The 15,070-nt window shown below is 46.7% G+C and overlaps 1 protein-coding gene across 1 annotated transcript; it reads right to left on the reverse strand.

Moving 5' to 3' along the window:
- Positions 1-8,997, reverse strand: LOC308580596 (uncharacterized protein). The gene is made up of 4 exons (XM_081182487.1): positions 8,903-8,997; positions 6,149-6,865; positions 1,939-2,074; positions 1-1,766 (listed from the first exon to the last, which is right to left on the reverse strand). Exons 2-4 carry the CDS (start codon positions 6,842-6,844, stop codon positions 700-702), a joined length of 1,899 nt encoding a protein of 632 aa, XP_081038613.1. The 5' UTR covers positions 6,845-6,865; positions 8,903-8,997; the 3' UTR covers positions 1-699.
- Between the last annotated feature and the right edge of the window lie 6,073 nt (positions 8,998-15,070).

Raw genomic sequence — 15,070 nt, forward strand, 5'->3', positions numbered from 1 at the left:
TAACTCAAATTCCTCTTTATCAATGATTATTCAAAGTGGCTTACAAATAAAGGTTAAAGACAATATAAAGCAACTAATAAATGCAAAAATTCATCAGAGGAGCTGGTCTAATGGTACAAGACAGGAGCTGGTAAAATGACCCAAATCCCTTCCCAGCAGGAGACACACACAAACAGCCACCCCTAACAATAAAAAAATGAGCTACAGGGAGGAATGGATCAACAACCACCCTCAAATCCCACCTTTTCTATGAGGCCTTTGGCTTAACCCTCTAGTTCCCATGCCCTACTTAGCCTAAAACTAAGGATCATGCAATCGAAACAACCACATATTGCTTCCTTCTTGACCAGCAGAGGCCACTCAATCGAGATGAATGGGGCAGTGCCACACCAACCTCAATTTTTGGCCTGGGGATTCAATGAGCACAGTGTCCAGGCTTGGCAGAACCTCTTGAGGCAGGGGCATTCTGCACCGTGGTGCAGCTGCAAAAAAGGCTCTGCTCTTAACAGAGGTCTGCTGAACTTTGTTTGGCAGCAGTACATAGAGTGGGGCCTTAGATGTTGAAGAGCGTGAGCAGGGCACATAAACAGAAGGTGGTGGTCCTTAAGATGCACAGCTCCCAGGCCAGTTAAGGCCAGCGCCTGTGATTTGAACCCTTTTCACTTCATCGCAGCCCTGCTTATATCCTCAGGCCCACCCTTATGGCTGTTTCTCGGTGTGGACTTTCTTATGTTTACGAAGACCCGTGAGACCGCAGAACCTTTTCTCGCACTCCAGGCATTTGTACGGTTTTTCCCCTGTGTGGGTCCTCTTATGAGCTTTCAGCAAGGTGCTGGACCGGAAGCTGAGGTCGCATTCTGGGCACTTGAAGGGCTTTTCTCCCGTGTGGATTCTCTCGTGTTTAATGAGGTTGGTCCTCCGGCTTAAGCTCTGCCCGCAGTAGGAGCACTTGTAGGGTTTCTCTCCCGTGTGGGTCCTTTTGTGAACGTTGAAGACCGAGCTGTTTCTGAAGCTCTCCCCACAGTCGGTGCATTTGTAGGGCTTCTCTCCGGTGTGGGTCCTCTCGTGCACCACGAGGTGCGGCCTTCGGCTGAAGCTCTGGCCGCAGTCGGAGCACTGGTACGGCTTCTCTCCCGAGTGGATCCGCTTGTGGGTGATGAGCTGGGAGCTGGTGCTGAAGCTCTTGCCGCACTCTGAGCACTGGTACGGCTTCTCTCCCGTGTGGGTCCTCTGGTGGATGACAAGGGTGGCCTTCTGGTTGAAGCTTTTGTCACAGTCGGCGCACTTGTAGGGCTTCTCCCCCGTGTGGGTCCTCTCGTGCCTCAGGAGGTTTGAGTGCTGGGAGAACGACCTCCCGCAGTTCAGGCATTCGTACGGTTTCTCTCCGGTGTGGGTCCTCTCATGAATCGACAGGTGGGATTTGTTCTGGAAACTCTCCCTGCAGTATGTGCATTTGTATGGCCTCTCCCTCACCTGCTGCTTCTGATTCTCCAGGAGATCAAAGATCTGGCGGATTCCGTGCTGGAAGGTATTCTGGTTCAAGCCCCTGTTGCCTTTCTTGCGTTGCCCCGATGGTATTGCCGCCTTCCTCGGGTGCTTGTCCCGGCGATTTTCTTGCCCCTCCTGGCTTCCAGGTCTCTTGTCGACTTCAGGATCCTGGAATAAATCTCCCTTGGCTCTTTCTGGGGATACTCCAGCCACAACTACTTGCTCAACTGTTTCCTCTTCAAAGATCCCTTCTGCATCTTCCAGTTCATGCCTGTCATCTGTTGAAAGAAATAAGAGAATCAAGAAATGAGAGAGAAGATTCTGAATACCATGATTTAGAATGGGAAAGGTCCTAACTCAATGGTAGAGCATCTGCCCTGAATGCAGATGACCCCACGTTCAATCCCCAGCATCACCAGCTAAGAAGCTTCGTAGTCAAAGGACTCAAACCTAAATCTTGACCCAGCAAGTCGATCTCATCTGCTTCCTCCTTGACCTCTGTGCAAATCTGCATTTCAGCAGTGTCTGAGGAATCCTCCTCTGACGCGGGCGAATGAATGGCCACATTTGTGAAAGGCCCCCATATCTGAAACCGAAGAACAACAAAAGATTTAGAACTGTAGATGTTAAATCTGTATTATTTGTTTTATTAGTCACTTTAAAAACTCATTAGCCACTTTTACAAAAAGGAACTCAAAGTGACTTACCAAAAATAGCACATAGGTCACCTACATAAAACTAAATCAGTACAGTGGACCCTCAGGTTACACTTCGGGTAACGTAATCCTTGGGTTGCAGAAGCGGCAAACCCGAAAGTGGGTTTGCCGCTCGCGCATGTGCAGAAGCGCTCTGCGGCGCCGCATGCATAGACGCAATCCTCCGGTTACGAAGATTTTGAGATACGGCCAGGCCTCCGGAATGAATCCCGTTCGTAACCAGAGGTTCCACTGTAAAAGCAAAAAAATCACTCCCACTGCGGGAGGCTACAGATTATAAAAAGGCTTGGCTGAAGAGAAACATTTTTGCCTGCACCTAAAGAAATATAGTGATATTGCCAGACACGTGTAGCCGGGGAGACTGTTACATAAGCACTGAGCCACCACTAAGAAGACCCAGTCTCATGCTGACACTCTCCACATCTCCCTCTCTGAGTGGGCACATCGACACAGGCCTTGGATTATGAAAGCAGAGTCTAGGTTGGATCATGATACGATTATTGCTGCGTATACAGATATTGCACTGTACTGTTTATGTATATTCAGGCTGCACTATTAGCATTGCCATACAACTGGATTTTCCCTGACATAACCGGGATACTGCAGTCAGCAGCAGTGTCCGAGTGGAAATCGGGAAAATGTCTGGGGAAATCCGGACATATGGCAACCCATATTGGCATAGCTCAAAAATGGCATTTTGCCCAAAAAACTCAACAGCTTTTCTGTCTGGATTTTCAGTTTGAAATATGGCAGCCCTACCCACCATCCACCAGCTCATTATGCAAAAAATCACTTCTCTTTACACAGAGAGTTATACCCAAGCTTCGCTGCACACTTGGCTGATTCAGATATGTGAACAGATGGAGTTTGCCCACTTCCCTGCTTGTTTGTACTTTTGCTGGAGTAGAAACCATGGCGAAAGAAATCGGACTAATCAGGGAGCAGCAGACAAACCAGTTTTTCCTTTGCCCCTCTTTTGCTGGTTGGCTGCAGCCATTTTAGGAAGAAGGTATGGTGGGAACACACATTAGAAATGCTCCCACAAGAAATAATGAAAATTGTCAGCTCATTATGCGAATGTTCACCTAAAGGATGATTTCCTGGGAAGCGCATTGTGTTCGGAAAGCGGGACCTATGTGTAGTTGGATTTTCTTCATCTCAAATTGTTGAAAGGGAAGTGCTGGGTGGGATCCCATGGACAGTAATACTAAAAGGAAAGGGAGTTCATGATGGCTGGGAGTTTGTTAAGAGGGAGATACTAAAAGCACAACATCAGGCAATACCAATGAGACAGAAACATGGAAGGTGCCTAAAGAAGCCAGGGTGGCTATCTAAAGAACTTTTAACTGAGTTAAGATTAAAAAAGGATGTGTACAAAAAATGGAAAAGGGGGGAAACCACCAAAGAGGAATTCAAACAAATAGCCAGCACGTGTAGACACAAAGTCAGAAAAGCTAAAGCACAGAATGAACTCAGGCTTGCTAGAGAGGTTAAAAGCAACAAAAAAGGCTTCTATGGGTATGTTCGTAGCAAAAGGAAGAACAAAGAAACAGTGGGGTCACTCAGAGGAGAAGATGGTGAAATGCAAACAGGGGACACAGAAAGGGCTGAACTTCTCAATGCCTTCTTTGCCTCAGTCTTCTCCGATAAGGAAAACAATGCCCGACCTGAAGAATTTGGAGCAAATGATTCAGCAAAGGAAACACAGCCCAGAATAACTAAGGAGATAGTACAAGAATACTTGGCCAGTTTAGATGTATTCAAGTCTCCAGGGCCAGATGAACTGCATCCAAGAGTATTAAAAGAACTGGCAGATGTGATCTCAGAACCACTGGCAGTCATCTTTGAGAATTCCTGGAGAACAGGCGAAGTCCCGGCAGACTGGAGGAGGGCAAATGTTGTCCCTATTTTCAAAAAGGGGAAAAGAGAGGACCCAAATAATTACCGCCCAGTCAGTCTGACATCAATACCAGGGAAGATTCTGGAGCAGATCATTAAGCAAACAGTCTGTGCGCACCTAGAAAGGAATGCTGTGATCACCAATAGTCAGCATGGATTTCTGAAAAATAAGTCATGTCAGACTAACCTGATCTCGTTTTTTGACAGAATTACAAGCCTGGTAGATGAAGGGAATGCAGTGGATGTAGCCTACCTTGATTTCAGCAAGGCATTTGACAAGGTGCCCCATGATATTCTTGTAAAGAAACTGGTAAAATGCGGTCTTGACTATGCTACCACTCAGTGGATTTGTAACTGGCTGACTGACCGATCCCAAAGAGTGCTCATCAATGGTTCCTCTTCATCCTGGAGAAGAGTGACTAGCGGGGTGCCACAGGGTTCTGTCTTGGGCCCGGTCTTATTCAACATCTTTATCAACGACTTGGATGATGGACTCAAGGGCATCCTAATCAAATTTGCAGATGACACCAAACTGGGAGGGGTGGCTAACACCCCAGAGGACAGGATCACACTTCAAAACGACCTTGACAGATTAGATAACTGGGCCAAAACAAACAAGATGAATTTTAACAGGGAGAAATGTAAAGTATTGCACTTGGGCAAAAAAAATGAGAGGCACAAATACAAGATGGGGGACACCTGGCTTGAGAGCAGTACATGTGAAAAGGATCTAGGAGTCTTGGTTGACCACAAACTTGACATGAGCCAACAGTGTGACGCGGCAGCTAAAAAAGCCAATGCAATCTTGGGCTGCATCAATAGGAGTATAGCATCTAGATCAAGGGAAGTAATAGTGCCACTGTATTCTGCTCTGGTCAGACCTCACCTGGAGTACTGTGTCCAGTTCTGGGCACCACAGTTCAAGAAGGACACTGACAAACTGGAACGCGTCCAGAGGAGGGCAACCAAAATGGTCAAAGGCCTGGAAACGATGCCTTATGAGGAACGGCTAAGGGAGCTGGGCATGTTTAGCCTGGAGAAGAGGAGGTTAAGGGGTGATATGATAGCCATGTTCAAATATATAAAAGGATGTCACATAGAGGAAGGAGAAAGGTTGTTTTCTGCTGCTCAAGAGAAGCGGACACGGAGCAATGGATTCAAACTACAAGAAAGAAGATTCCACCTAAACATTCGGAAGAACTTCCTGACAGTAAGAGCTGTTCGACAGTGGAATTTGCTGCCAAGGAGTGTGGTGGAGTCTCCTACTTTGGAGGTCTTTAAGCAGAGGCTTGACAACCATATGTCAGGAGTGCTCTGATGGTGTTTCCTGCTTGGCAGGGGGTTGGACTCGATGGCCCTTGTGGTCTCTTCCAACTCTATGATTCTATGATTCTATGATTCTATGATTCTGTGTTTTATTCTATATTTATGTTCTTGGATTTTTTAACATGTAAACCAATTCAATGTAAACTGCTTCAAGATCTATTGATAGTGAATGGCTTAAATAACATAAAATAGTTTCCTCCACATAAAATGGAATTTGGAGCAGATAGGAATGGAATGACTGAAAAGTAGTATCAGGTATGAGGAACCTTTTGTCTTCCAGACTCCTGTCATCCCTGGCTTTTGGTCATGCTTGCTGGGGTTGTTTGTAATTTAGGGTTAATTTGATTAGCATGAAAGTCAACTAGCCAAGAGGGGGACAGGTGGAGTTATTACTTAGCAACCAGGCAGTGGCATTATCTTTAGTGAGACAGCACATGCTCTGGTTGGCTGTGCAGTTCCAAGGGAGTTTTACCTCTATATGTTTGACTGAATGTCTCCCGGCACTCTGTACAAGGCCCAAACTGAAACACAAAACCTCTGTTTCCTTTCTCCTCAAATTATACACCATTTTGTTCAGTATACTTAGTAAAGTGTTATCAAGACTTTTCTCTCTGGACACAGTCTGTGTTATTGAACTGTGTTTACCAAGACACGTTTCCAGACCAACTTTTCCACACTCATAGACGACCCATAGGTCAATTCGCTCAACCTTTGTTCACCTTTTCCTCTGGCCTCTCGGCCTCGCGAGGCTTCAGCAAGAAATCTTCCGCAAGGTCCACCGCCTGGGTACAGGTCTCTGGGCCCCATTCCCGGACCCAGCACTGCATCTCCAGGGGCAGGACGGTCAGGAACTGCTCCAAGGTCACCAACTCCAGGATCTGCTCCTTGGTGTGCCTCTCAGGCATCAGCCACTGGTGGCAGAGCTCCCGGAGTTGTCTCAAGGCCTCTCGGGGCCCCTCGGTCTCCTGGTAGCCGAAATGCCGGAAGCGAAGACATCGAATCTCCAAGCTGAGAGTTTCCTCATCCAGAATCTCCTCCTTCACTTTCACAAAAGGATCCAGCCTTTGATGGGCCCCGCGGGCTTCTCGACGGGACGCACCCTCTCCTGTTGGCCACCGGCTGGTGTCAATGACAGCCTTGAAGGAGGCCTGGAAGTCATTAGCATCATCCAGCCGCGGCTGGGATTGAAAGAGCCGCGAGGGTTTTGATCTTGAACGCATAGACCATTTGGACTTCAGGAACCCCTGCTGTGGAGTTTTCTGGTGGGGCCCCTTGTTTAGCTCATGCTTAATTATTCCCGGGGTTGTCTCAGCTGGAAACTCCCTGGCAGTCCCAGTTTGGACAGCACGGGAGCCTTTTCCTCTCATTTCTGATCTCTTTGCTGGATTGGGTCCTGGCAGGTCCTGCTCCTCCATTTTTATTCCTGGCAGCAGTGTCTGAGGAAAAATAAAATAAAATTGAAATACAGTGGTACCTCTGGATGCGAACGGGATCCGTTCCGGAGCCCCATTTGCATCCTGAAGTGAATGCAACCCGCGTCTGTGCGTGCAAGGGTCACCACTTCCATGAATGCGTGTGACATCATTTTGAGCGTCTGCGCATGCGCGAGCAGCGAAACCTGGAAGTAACGCGCTCCATTACTTCCGGGTCACCGCGGAGCGTAACCTGAAAACACTCAACCTGAAGGATATTTAACCAGCGGTATGACTGTATGTGTGAAAGGTTTTGTATGCTTATAGCAAAATCTTGGCATCCTAAGATAAGTTAGGTCTCCTCCAGACCACCTATTTACTGAGCATTCATCCCAATTTGTTTGTGAGGCAGTAATATGACAGCAAGCATTCTCTCTGATTTGCTTGTGTAGTGTTTTTTATACATCTCCCTGTTAATCATTTCTTTATCCCACACTATTCGGTGCATTTTCCTCATTTCCCTAACCACTATAAATCTCCTTCTCTTTTTTTATTGCACTAGGACAAGATTGTGCTTTAAGTCACTTTAATTATACAAACTAAGGGCCCCTCTAATATTGAGGTTTGTATGTGTGTTCCACCACAGGTCAATGATGCAAGAATAGCAGCCATATGTATCAAGGCTTGTGTTTGTCTACCCCTATCTTTTCTTATTTTATTTTTCAGCATTTCTTTTTGCAAATATACCAAAAAGAAAGAAAAGGATAATGAACCATTGCTGACACCGATGATAAAAATAGTCCATCAGTCCTAAAGTAAACACATAGATTAACAGAGGCAGTCCATATATCCAAGGTATCTAAAAGACATAAACTATTATAAGCTCCCCTTTCAAAATGAATTTTATCAGTCTGGTATATCATGAGCCTGGGACTCTCCCTCCCACAGCTGCACACTTCCCTTTGTGTATTAGCAAGGGAACACAGGGTGAGAGCAAACATCAGCATCTCAGAACAGAATCATTTTCTAACTGTTTAATGGGAGTATTTGCATAATCATGGGTGACAGGCGACTTCACAGAAAAGCCACACAAAAGTTGAAATGCATCTTCTGAAATGACAGGACATTGGAAGCCACAAATGGCCCCCATCTCGCTCAGTCTATAGCAGGGGTAGGAAGCCTCAGGCCTGAGGGCCAAATACCCTCCTGTCTGGCCCTTAGGTCTCTCCCCCAGGCCACACCCTCCCTCCAAGTTGCATACTTCTTCAACCCTGTCCACGCCCTTCATAGGTGCTTTCAGAGCACCTATGAGTGCTGTGAAACAGAGTCATCCGTGTCCTTAGTGTTGATGATAGTCTTACCCCCCCCATTGAATTTGCCAAATCCTCTTTTAAATCCATCCTCTTTAACCACGCATTTGGTTGATCCGATTTACATCCTATGCCCTTTTAAAATGTGGGGGTTTGGGGGGGTAATGGGTTGCTGTTTTTATTTTTTATTAGGTATTTTGTGGTTTTATATCTTGATTTTATTCTGTGAACTGCCCTGAGACCCCGGGGTATAGGGTGGTATATAAATTCTATTATTGTTGTTAATAATAATAACTCGGTGCCCATCACTATTTCTTGCGGCAGTGAACTCCATAGTTCAATTACATGCTGCATAGTTCAATTACATGCTCCTTCCTTTTGTCTGCCCTGCATCTCTCACCGCTCAGCTTCACTGCTTGGCCCCGAGTTCTGGTTTCATGAAAGGCGGAGTAAAACGTCTCTCGAGCCACTTCCTCCCAAACGCCGTGCCTAATTTGATGCACCCCTTTCCCGGCTCTCCATTTACTCCCTCCGCCCCCCAAATGCTGCACCCTTTCATCACTGGGGAAACTGCTCCAACCCCCTTGGATCCTTCCTGGCTGCCCTTTTCTGAGCCTTTCCCAGCTTTTCTCAGCAGAAGGCCCCCGGGAGAGCTGCTTGCAGGGCAGACCCTGAGCAGAAACAGGCAAAGAGCCCGAAGGAAGCGTCTCCATTAACTTCTCGCTCTCCCCTCCGCCATCTCCCAACTCACCTTTGCGGGCAACCTCGGCTAATCTCCAATTCCGATGCCCAAGCCCGGACCATCGAGACGCGCAGGAACAGGAAGCGCGGAGCATTCCTACGCTTCCGGGTCTTGTCTAGGCAACCGGTTGCCGTTTCCTTAACCCTTTGAGGAATGTCACCCTGCGGAGATGCGAAAGGGAGACGGCGCAACGCTGCGCTGTGAAAACATTGTTGCTGGTGTGCTTTGAGACAAGAAGTGCTCTCTGCACGTGCCCGTAATAGTTATTTTAGCAGGATTTTCCCATTTCTGGAGGAAATGGGGGCGTGGCAGGCTGGGAGTGTTGCAAGCGTGGACTTATATACTTCCCTGTTTTTGTATGTAATTTGTCGTTGTAATGGTTAATGTGTGTTTATAATTGCATTTTCTATCGCTGTAACCCGCCATGGGCAATGCCCTTTCCCCCCCAAGAATGAGATCCCAAGGGTTAAATCGGCAGAGCTGCATTTTTACAGAGAGGCTTGGACATCTGGGAAGAAATCTACCTTTTCCTGTAGGTGGTAGGAAACTCGGTGGTTTGTGGGGCTTCCTTCCCTTTCGTGGGGTTTTTAAAATAGATATATTTATAAATATTGCTAGCCTCTGGGCAGTTTGGGCTGCAGAGATTTCTTGAAAAGGAGGTTGCATCACCAAGGCGTCGGCTGGCTGGTGCAGGGAAAGAGAGAGAGAAAAGAGGTGCGTTGATGGAGATGGAGGAGGAAGGGGGCGGTTGGGGAAAAGGAGAAGCTCTCCCTGCAGAGGAGGAATCTGAAATGACACAGGAGAAGCGAAGACCCGGCAGTGCGAAGGGGAAAACTGCTAACAGCACCCTGATCTCCTTCCCCGCCTGCCTGCCTGCCACCCACCAGAATGCAAACCGAGGGGGGAGAAGGGGACTAGGTCCCCAGCTCTGAAACAGAATGAAGCCCAATCTCAGGATATGTTTTGGATGGAAATAAATAAATCATTATGGAATGTCAGTCTGACTCTCAGAAATCGAAACAAATTGTCGTGTAGCCGACTAAATTATTCTTATCAAAATTAACGGGCCAAAATGAGTCACGTCAGTTAATTTCAGTAGGTCAGCTCTCAGTAGAAATAACTGTGGGATACCACCCCAAGTTAAGAAATCAACCATGAATACATATATATCTTTAAAGTGTCACTTAAAAAATATCTGTGTATTGTGTTCTTCATAGATTTAGCATCCTTGCATGTACAGTGGTCAACTTATTTTGCAGGACATTGCTCCCATGTTTCTACTAGCAGCTTGCTCTGTTTACGACTGTGTGGAGAGCCTGCGGCCCTCCTCCAGATCAGTGCTGGTCCGTCAGCAAAGCCAGGGATGATGGGAGTTGTAGTTTGGCAACATCTGGAGGGCTATAGCTACCCAGCCTCTGGTCTATACATACATTTGTACTGATTTGTTTAAGATGTTTGTAAATGGTCCACACACATAAAATATCAAAGTGCTGCACAGCAGGTACAACAAAACCTAAGTTCCCATGAAAACACTAGCCTTTGTCGTTGTACTTATATGTTGTTTGAATTTCATTCATGTTTTTTATGGTGCTGCCCCGTAACCTTTTGACAAAATTTGACAAATTTTCCCTTTATTTGGGAAAATTATAATGGAACAAATATACCTGCTTATTTCAAAAACTTTTTGAGGGAGGCTGCAGTGCTTTTTCTCTGGGAAATGGAGAATTTGGTTTGGGTTCGATGCCCGGAGAGCTGTGCTCGGGTCGTGACCCTGGTGAAGGATTTCCTGCTGAGGCAGCAGGAGAATGAAAGATGGGGAGCTCAGGTGAAGAGGTGTGCAAGCCCCAAAGCTTTTGCAGTACAGTCGTACCTTGGTTGTTGAATATAATCCATTCCAGAACTCTGTTCGACTTCTGAAAACGGTTGAAAACCAAGACACGGTTTCCGATTGGCTGCAGGCGCTTCCTTCACTCAATTGGAAGCTGCAGAAGCCGTGTTGGACATTCAGGTTCCCAAGAACATTCGAAAACCAGAAGACTTCTGGGTTTTCGGAGTTTGGAAGTCAAAACGTACAGGTACCAAGGTGTTCGAGAACCAAGGTACAGCTGTACTGTATTGAAAGTGGGTTTGTGTGTGACTGCCCTGATAGCATAATGAGCGCAAATAATATTGAATGCAGAATAAAAACATCTGGTCGTATACTGCCTCTGAAGCTAGAGGTTCCATTTACCTATGAGTAGCAGCCATGTTAGCCTCCATTGAAAAATAGGCCCATCCTGCTTTTCAGTTTTCTATTTCAATTCATACTGTGATAGCATTAGGTGGGAGAAGTGTGTCTTTTGGGGTTGTCTTTAAAATACCCCACACCTTTCTGTTTCTAAGCCTTTCTGCTCCTTTCTGACTCATGATTCTTAATGTTTAACTGCAGGCAGTGACCACAAACCTTTCTGATACCAAGCTGCCTCCCTCAGACACTGAGCAGGAGCAGAACTTGAAAGCAGGAGAAAGATGAGGTAAGGATTTATTTTCCCCAGGCACTTAATTTTTAAAACGAGAGGTGATGGAGCTTTAGATTACCTAGATGTTCCACTGTGCCCACTTAGGACAGGAGCGGAGACGTTTTTCAGCTCAAGGGCCACATTCTCTCATGAGACACCATATTTTTCGCCCCATAAGACGCACCTGACCATAAGACGCACCTAGTTTTTAGAAGGGGTATGCAAGAAAAAAAAATAATTTAAAGAAGCGCTGAGCCGAGTCTGTATGCATCCCAGGCTCTGCTCAGCGCTCCCTTTCATGAGCCGCGTGCAGCGCTTGCAGGCTTTTCCCCAGGAGGGAGAAGGGCAATTGCCCCACCTTGTAGAAAAGCCCGCAGGAGCCGCGCACCCTTTAAAGAGCGCACGGCTCTTGCGGGCTTTTCCCCGAGGAGGGAGAAGGGACTGACTGGCCGCGTCAGTCCCTTCTCCCTCCTTGGGGAAAAGCTCGCAAGAGCCACGCGGAGCGTGTGCGCGGCTCTCAGGGGCTTTTCTAGCCTGCTTCCTGCCTGCATTTGCTCCATAAGACACACACACATTTCCCCTTACTTTTTAGGAGGGAAAAAGTGTGTCTTATGAAGTGAAAAATACGGTATCTCTAGGTGAGGCCACAGGCAAAAGTGGGCAGATCAGTGAAATTAACCCTTACATCTTCTGTAGTAGACTACATTCCAACTCTGCAGGGGGCAGATAATTCTTTTCATAACTCTGCACCAGGCAAGTAGAGGGGTGCATTCAGCAATGTAAAAACCTTGGTGGGGTGGGGACAGAGAAGAGTGGGAGACTTCCCAAGGCTGGATAGAGAGGCCTGGACAGCCACATTTAATTCTTGGTTCCTAAGGTTCCCCACTCCTCCGTTAGGAATTCTTGATATATAGAGAAGCCATCTGCACATGTTCAGGGATGCTCTTATCAGGGGGTGTGCATACTGCACCGAGAACACTTGAAATCTGCTAACCTGCATGAACTGGACAAGCTAATGTTACATTCTTTTTATTTTCATATGATCAGCAATGCTTTATTATTTTTCAGTAACTTTTATTAGGTTTTCCTCACCATGAGGGAAGGCATAGGGCTGTTCAAGACTCTATGAAAAGAAAATTTAGGTGCATCAACAGGAACCATACACAGCATTTCAATTGTAGTTACACCATAATTGCATTGTGCTATTGGCAGCTTTATTTTTTGATCTCTCTCTGAAAGATTCCTAATGCAAGTTCTGCTTTTTGTGCTGCGCTGATGCTTCCATGCATGTGCTGCTGGGCTCTACTCTAGGGGTTGGACAGAACATGTGGTTCTCCAGTTTTTGCTGGGCTTCAATTCTGATCTTCCCAGGCTATTGACCATGTTGACTGGGGCTGATGGTTACTGGAATTCAACACCATCCAGAGGGAGGCATGTTAGTTGTTCTTGGCTTTTTGTCATGATAAATTAGTTAGTCTTCAAGGCGACCCCAAGCTCTTTGGGGCCCTTCGTTATTTAATTCCATGGCTGAAGGTTTCATTAGCTGCAACACCACAAAGCTCAAGGATTGGATTCATGACATCAAGGTTTTCTGCTTCTCTCAGCAGGTGATGGAAAGCTGAGTGAGAAGAAGAATGAGGGCCAGCTCAGCCTGGAAGAATCTGAGGCAGACGGAGCAGCCCTTGGAGGAGACAACTGGGACATCCATGAGATGGTAGAAACATCTGGAAGTTGCCAGGACTCAGGTGGGCACGGGAAACAGAAGGACATCCCTGTTCCTCCTTATGACCAGGAAGACAAGCCTAATAACTGCTTAGCCCTCGTGGTGCATGAGAGGTCCCACACTGGCAAGAAACCATTCACCTGCCTGGACTGCGGGAAGAACTTCCACCGGAGGTCGGGTCTTTTGGCACACGAGAGGATGCACATGGGAGAGAAGCTGTACAAATGCACAGAGTTTGGGAAGAGTTTGAGCCAGAGCTCGAGTCTTTTCGCCCATGAGGGGACCCATACGGGAGAGAAGCCATATCTGTGCACCAAGTGCGGGGAAAACTGTGAATGCACACATTTGTGTTTTACTGCAATGCCAAGGAGGAAAGACCTCAGCAATGCTCTTCGATAAGCAATTGTTGCTGCCCACGAAACTGGGAAGGGTTATAAGGCCATCTCCAAACAATTTAAAGTCCATCATTCTACAATCAGAAAGATTATTCAGAAGTGAAAAACATTCCAGACAGTTGCCAACCTTCCCAGGAGTGGACTTCCCAGCAAATTCACCCCAAGGTCAGACCGTGCAATGCTCAGAGAAATTGCAAAAAACCCAAGAGTTACATCTCAGGCTCTACAGGCCTCAGTTAGCATGTTAAATGTTAAAGTTCATGACAGTACAATCAGAAAAAGTCTGAATATGCTGGGAAGGGTTGTCAGGAGAAAGCCTCTTCCCTCTAAATAGAACATGGCAGCAAAGCTTAGGTTTGCAAAGTTGCATCTGAACAAATCACCAGACTTCTGGAACAACGTCCTTTGGACACACAAGACCAAAGTGGTGATGTTTAGCCATAATGCACAGTGCCATGTTTGACGAAAACCAAACACAGCATATCAGCACAAACAACAGGCGTGCTGATAGAGGCGTGCTGATAGATGTCAGGCGTGGTGATAGAGGGTTGGTGATTTGGGCTTGCAGCCACAGGACCTGGGAACCTTGCAGTCATTGAGTTGACCACGAACTTCTCTGTATACCAAAGTATCTTAGATTCAATTGGGAGGCCATCTGCCTGACAGCTAAAGCTTGGTCAAAACTGGGTTATGCAACAGGACAATGATCCCAAGCACACCAGTAAATCTTCAACAGAATGACTGAAAAAGAAAAGAATCAAGGTGTTGCTACGGCCCTCTCAAAGCCCAGACTTTGACCCAATTGAAATGCTGTGGTGGGACCTTAAGAGAGCTGTTCATAAACAAATGCCAGCAAACCCCAATGAGCTGAAGCAACGTGAAGAAGAATGGGCCAAAATTCATCCACAACAATGAGAGAGATGGATAAAGAATTACTTCATGTTATTGCTGATAAAGGTGGTTCTCCAAGCTGTTGAATCAAAGGTGTACTTAGTTTTTCACACATGGCTTCTACATCTTGGCTTTATTTCTGTTAAATAAATCACAATGCGGCGTATTATGTGCTGTTCTTCCCCTGAGGTTGTATTTACCGTATTTTTTGCTCCATAACACTCACTTTTTTCCTCCTAGAAAGTAAGGGGAAATGTCTGTGCGTGTTATGGAGCGAATGCCTGCGGGTGGCGGGGGGATCTGCTGCAGTCGTGAGCAGAGGATCCATGGTTCCCCTTCCTTCCCTCCTCCGTGGCTCGCTTTGCTTGCTTTGAAACAGCAAAGCGGGAGAAGAGCCACTGAGTGGGGAGAAGAGAGGGACAGAGAGCCTGGTTACAAAGCACAGATCCACATGGATCCTCAGGATTTTTGCACTGGGTCCCAGTCTGATTACATATGAAGCACCAAAGGTTTTCCACTCCTGGTAGAAGAGAGTGTTGTTCTGAGGAAGAGGGAAACATTCGGGGGTGGGGGTGGGGAGGTGGACCAGTTGGTCTCGTGGTCCCTTCCAACTCTTATCATTCTATGATTCCCATAGAAGGATCCTATTTGGGAGGGGGGGGGATGAATG

The sequence above is a fragment of the Podarcis bocagei genome (assembly GCF_964188305.1).
Source record: "Podarcis bocagei genome assembly, chromosome: 2".
In the NCBI taxonomy this organism is placed as follows: Eukaryota; Metazoa; Chordata; class Lepidosauria; order Squamata; family Lacertidae; genus Podarcis; species Podarcis bocagei.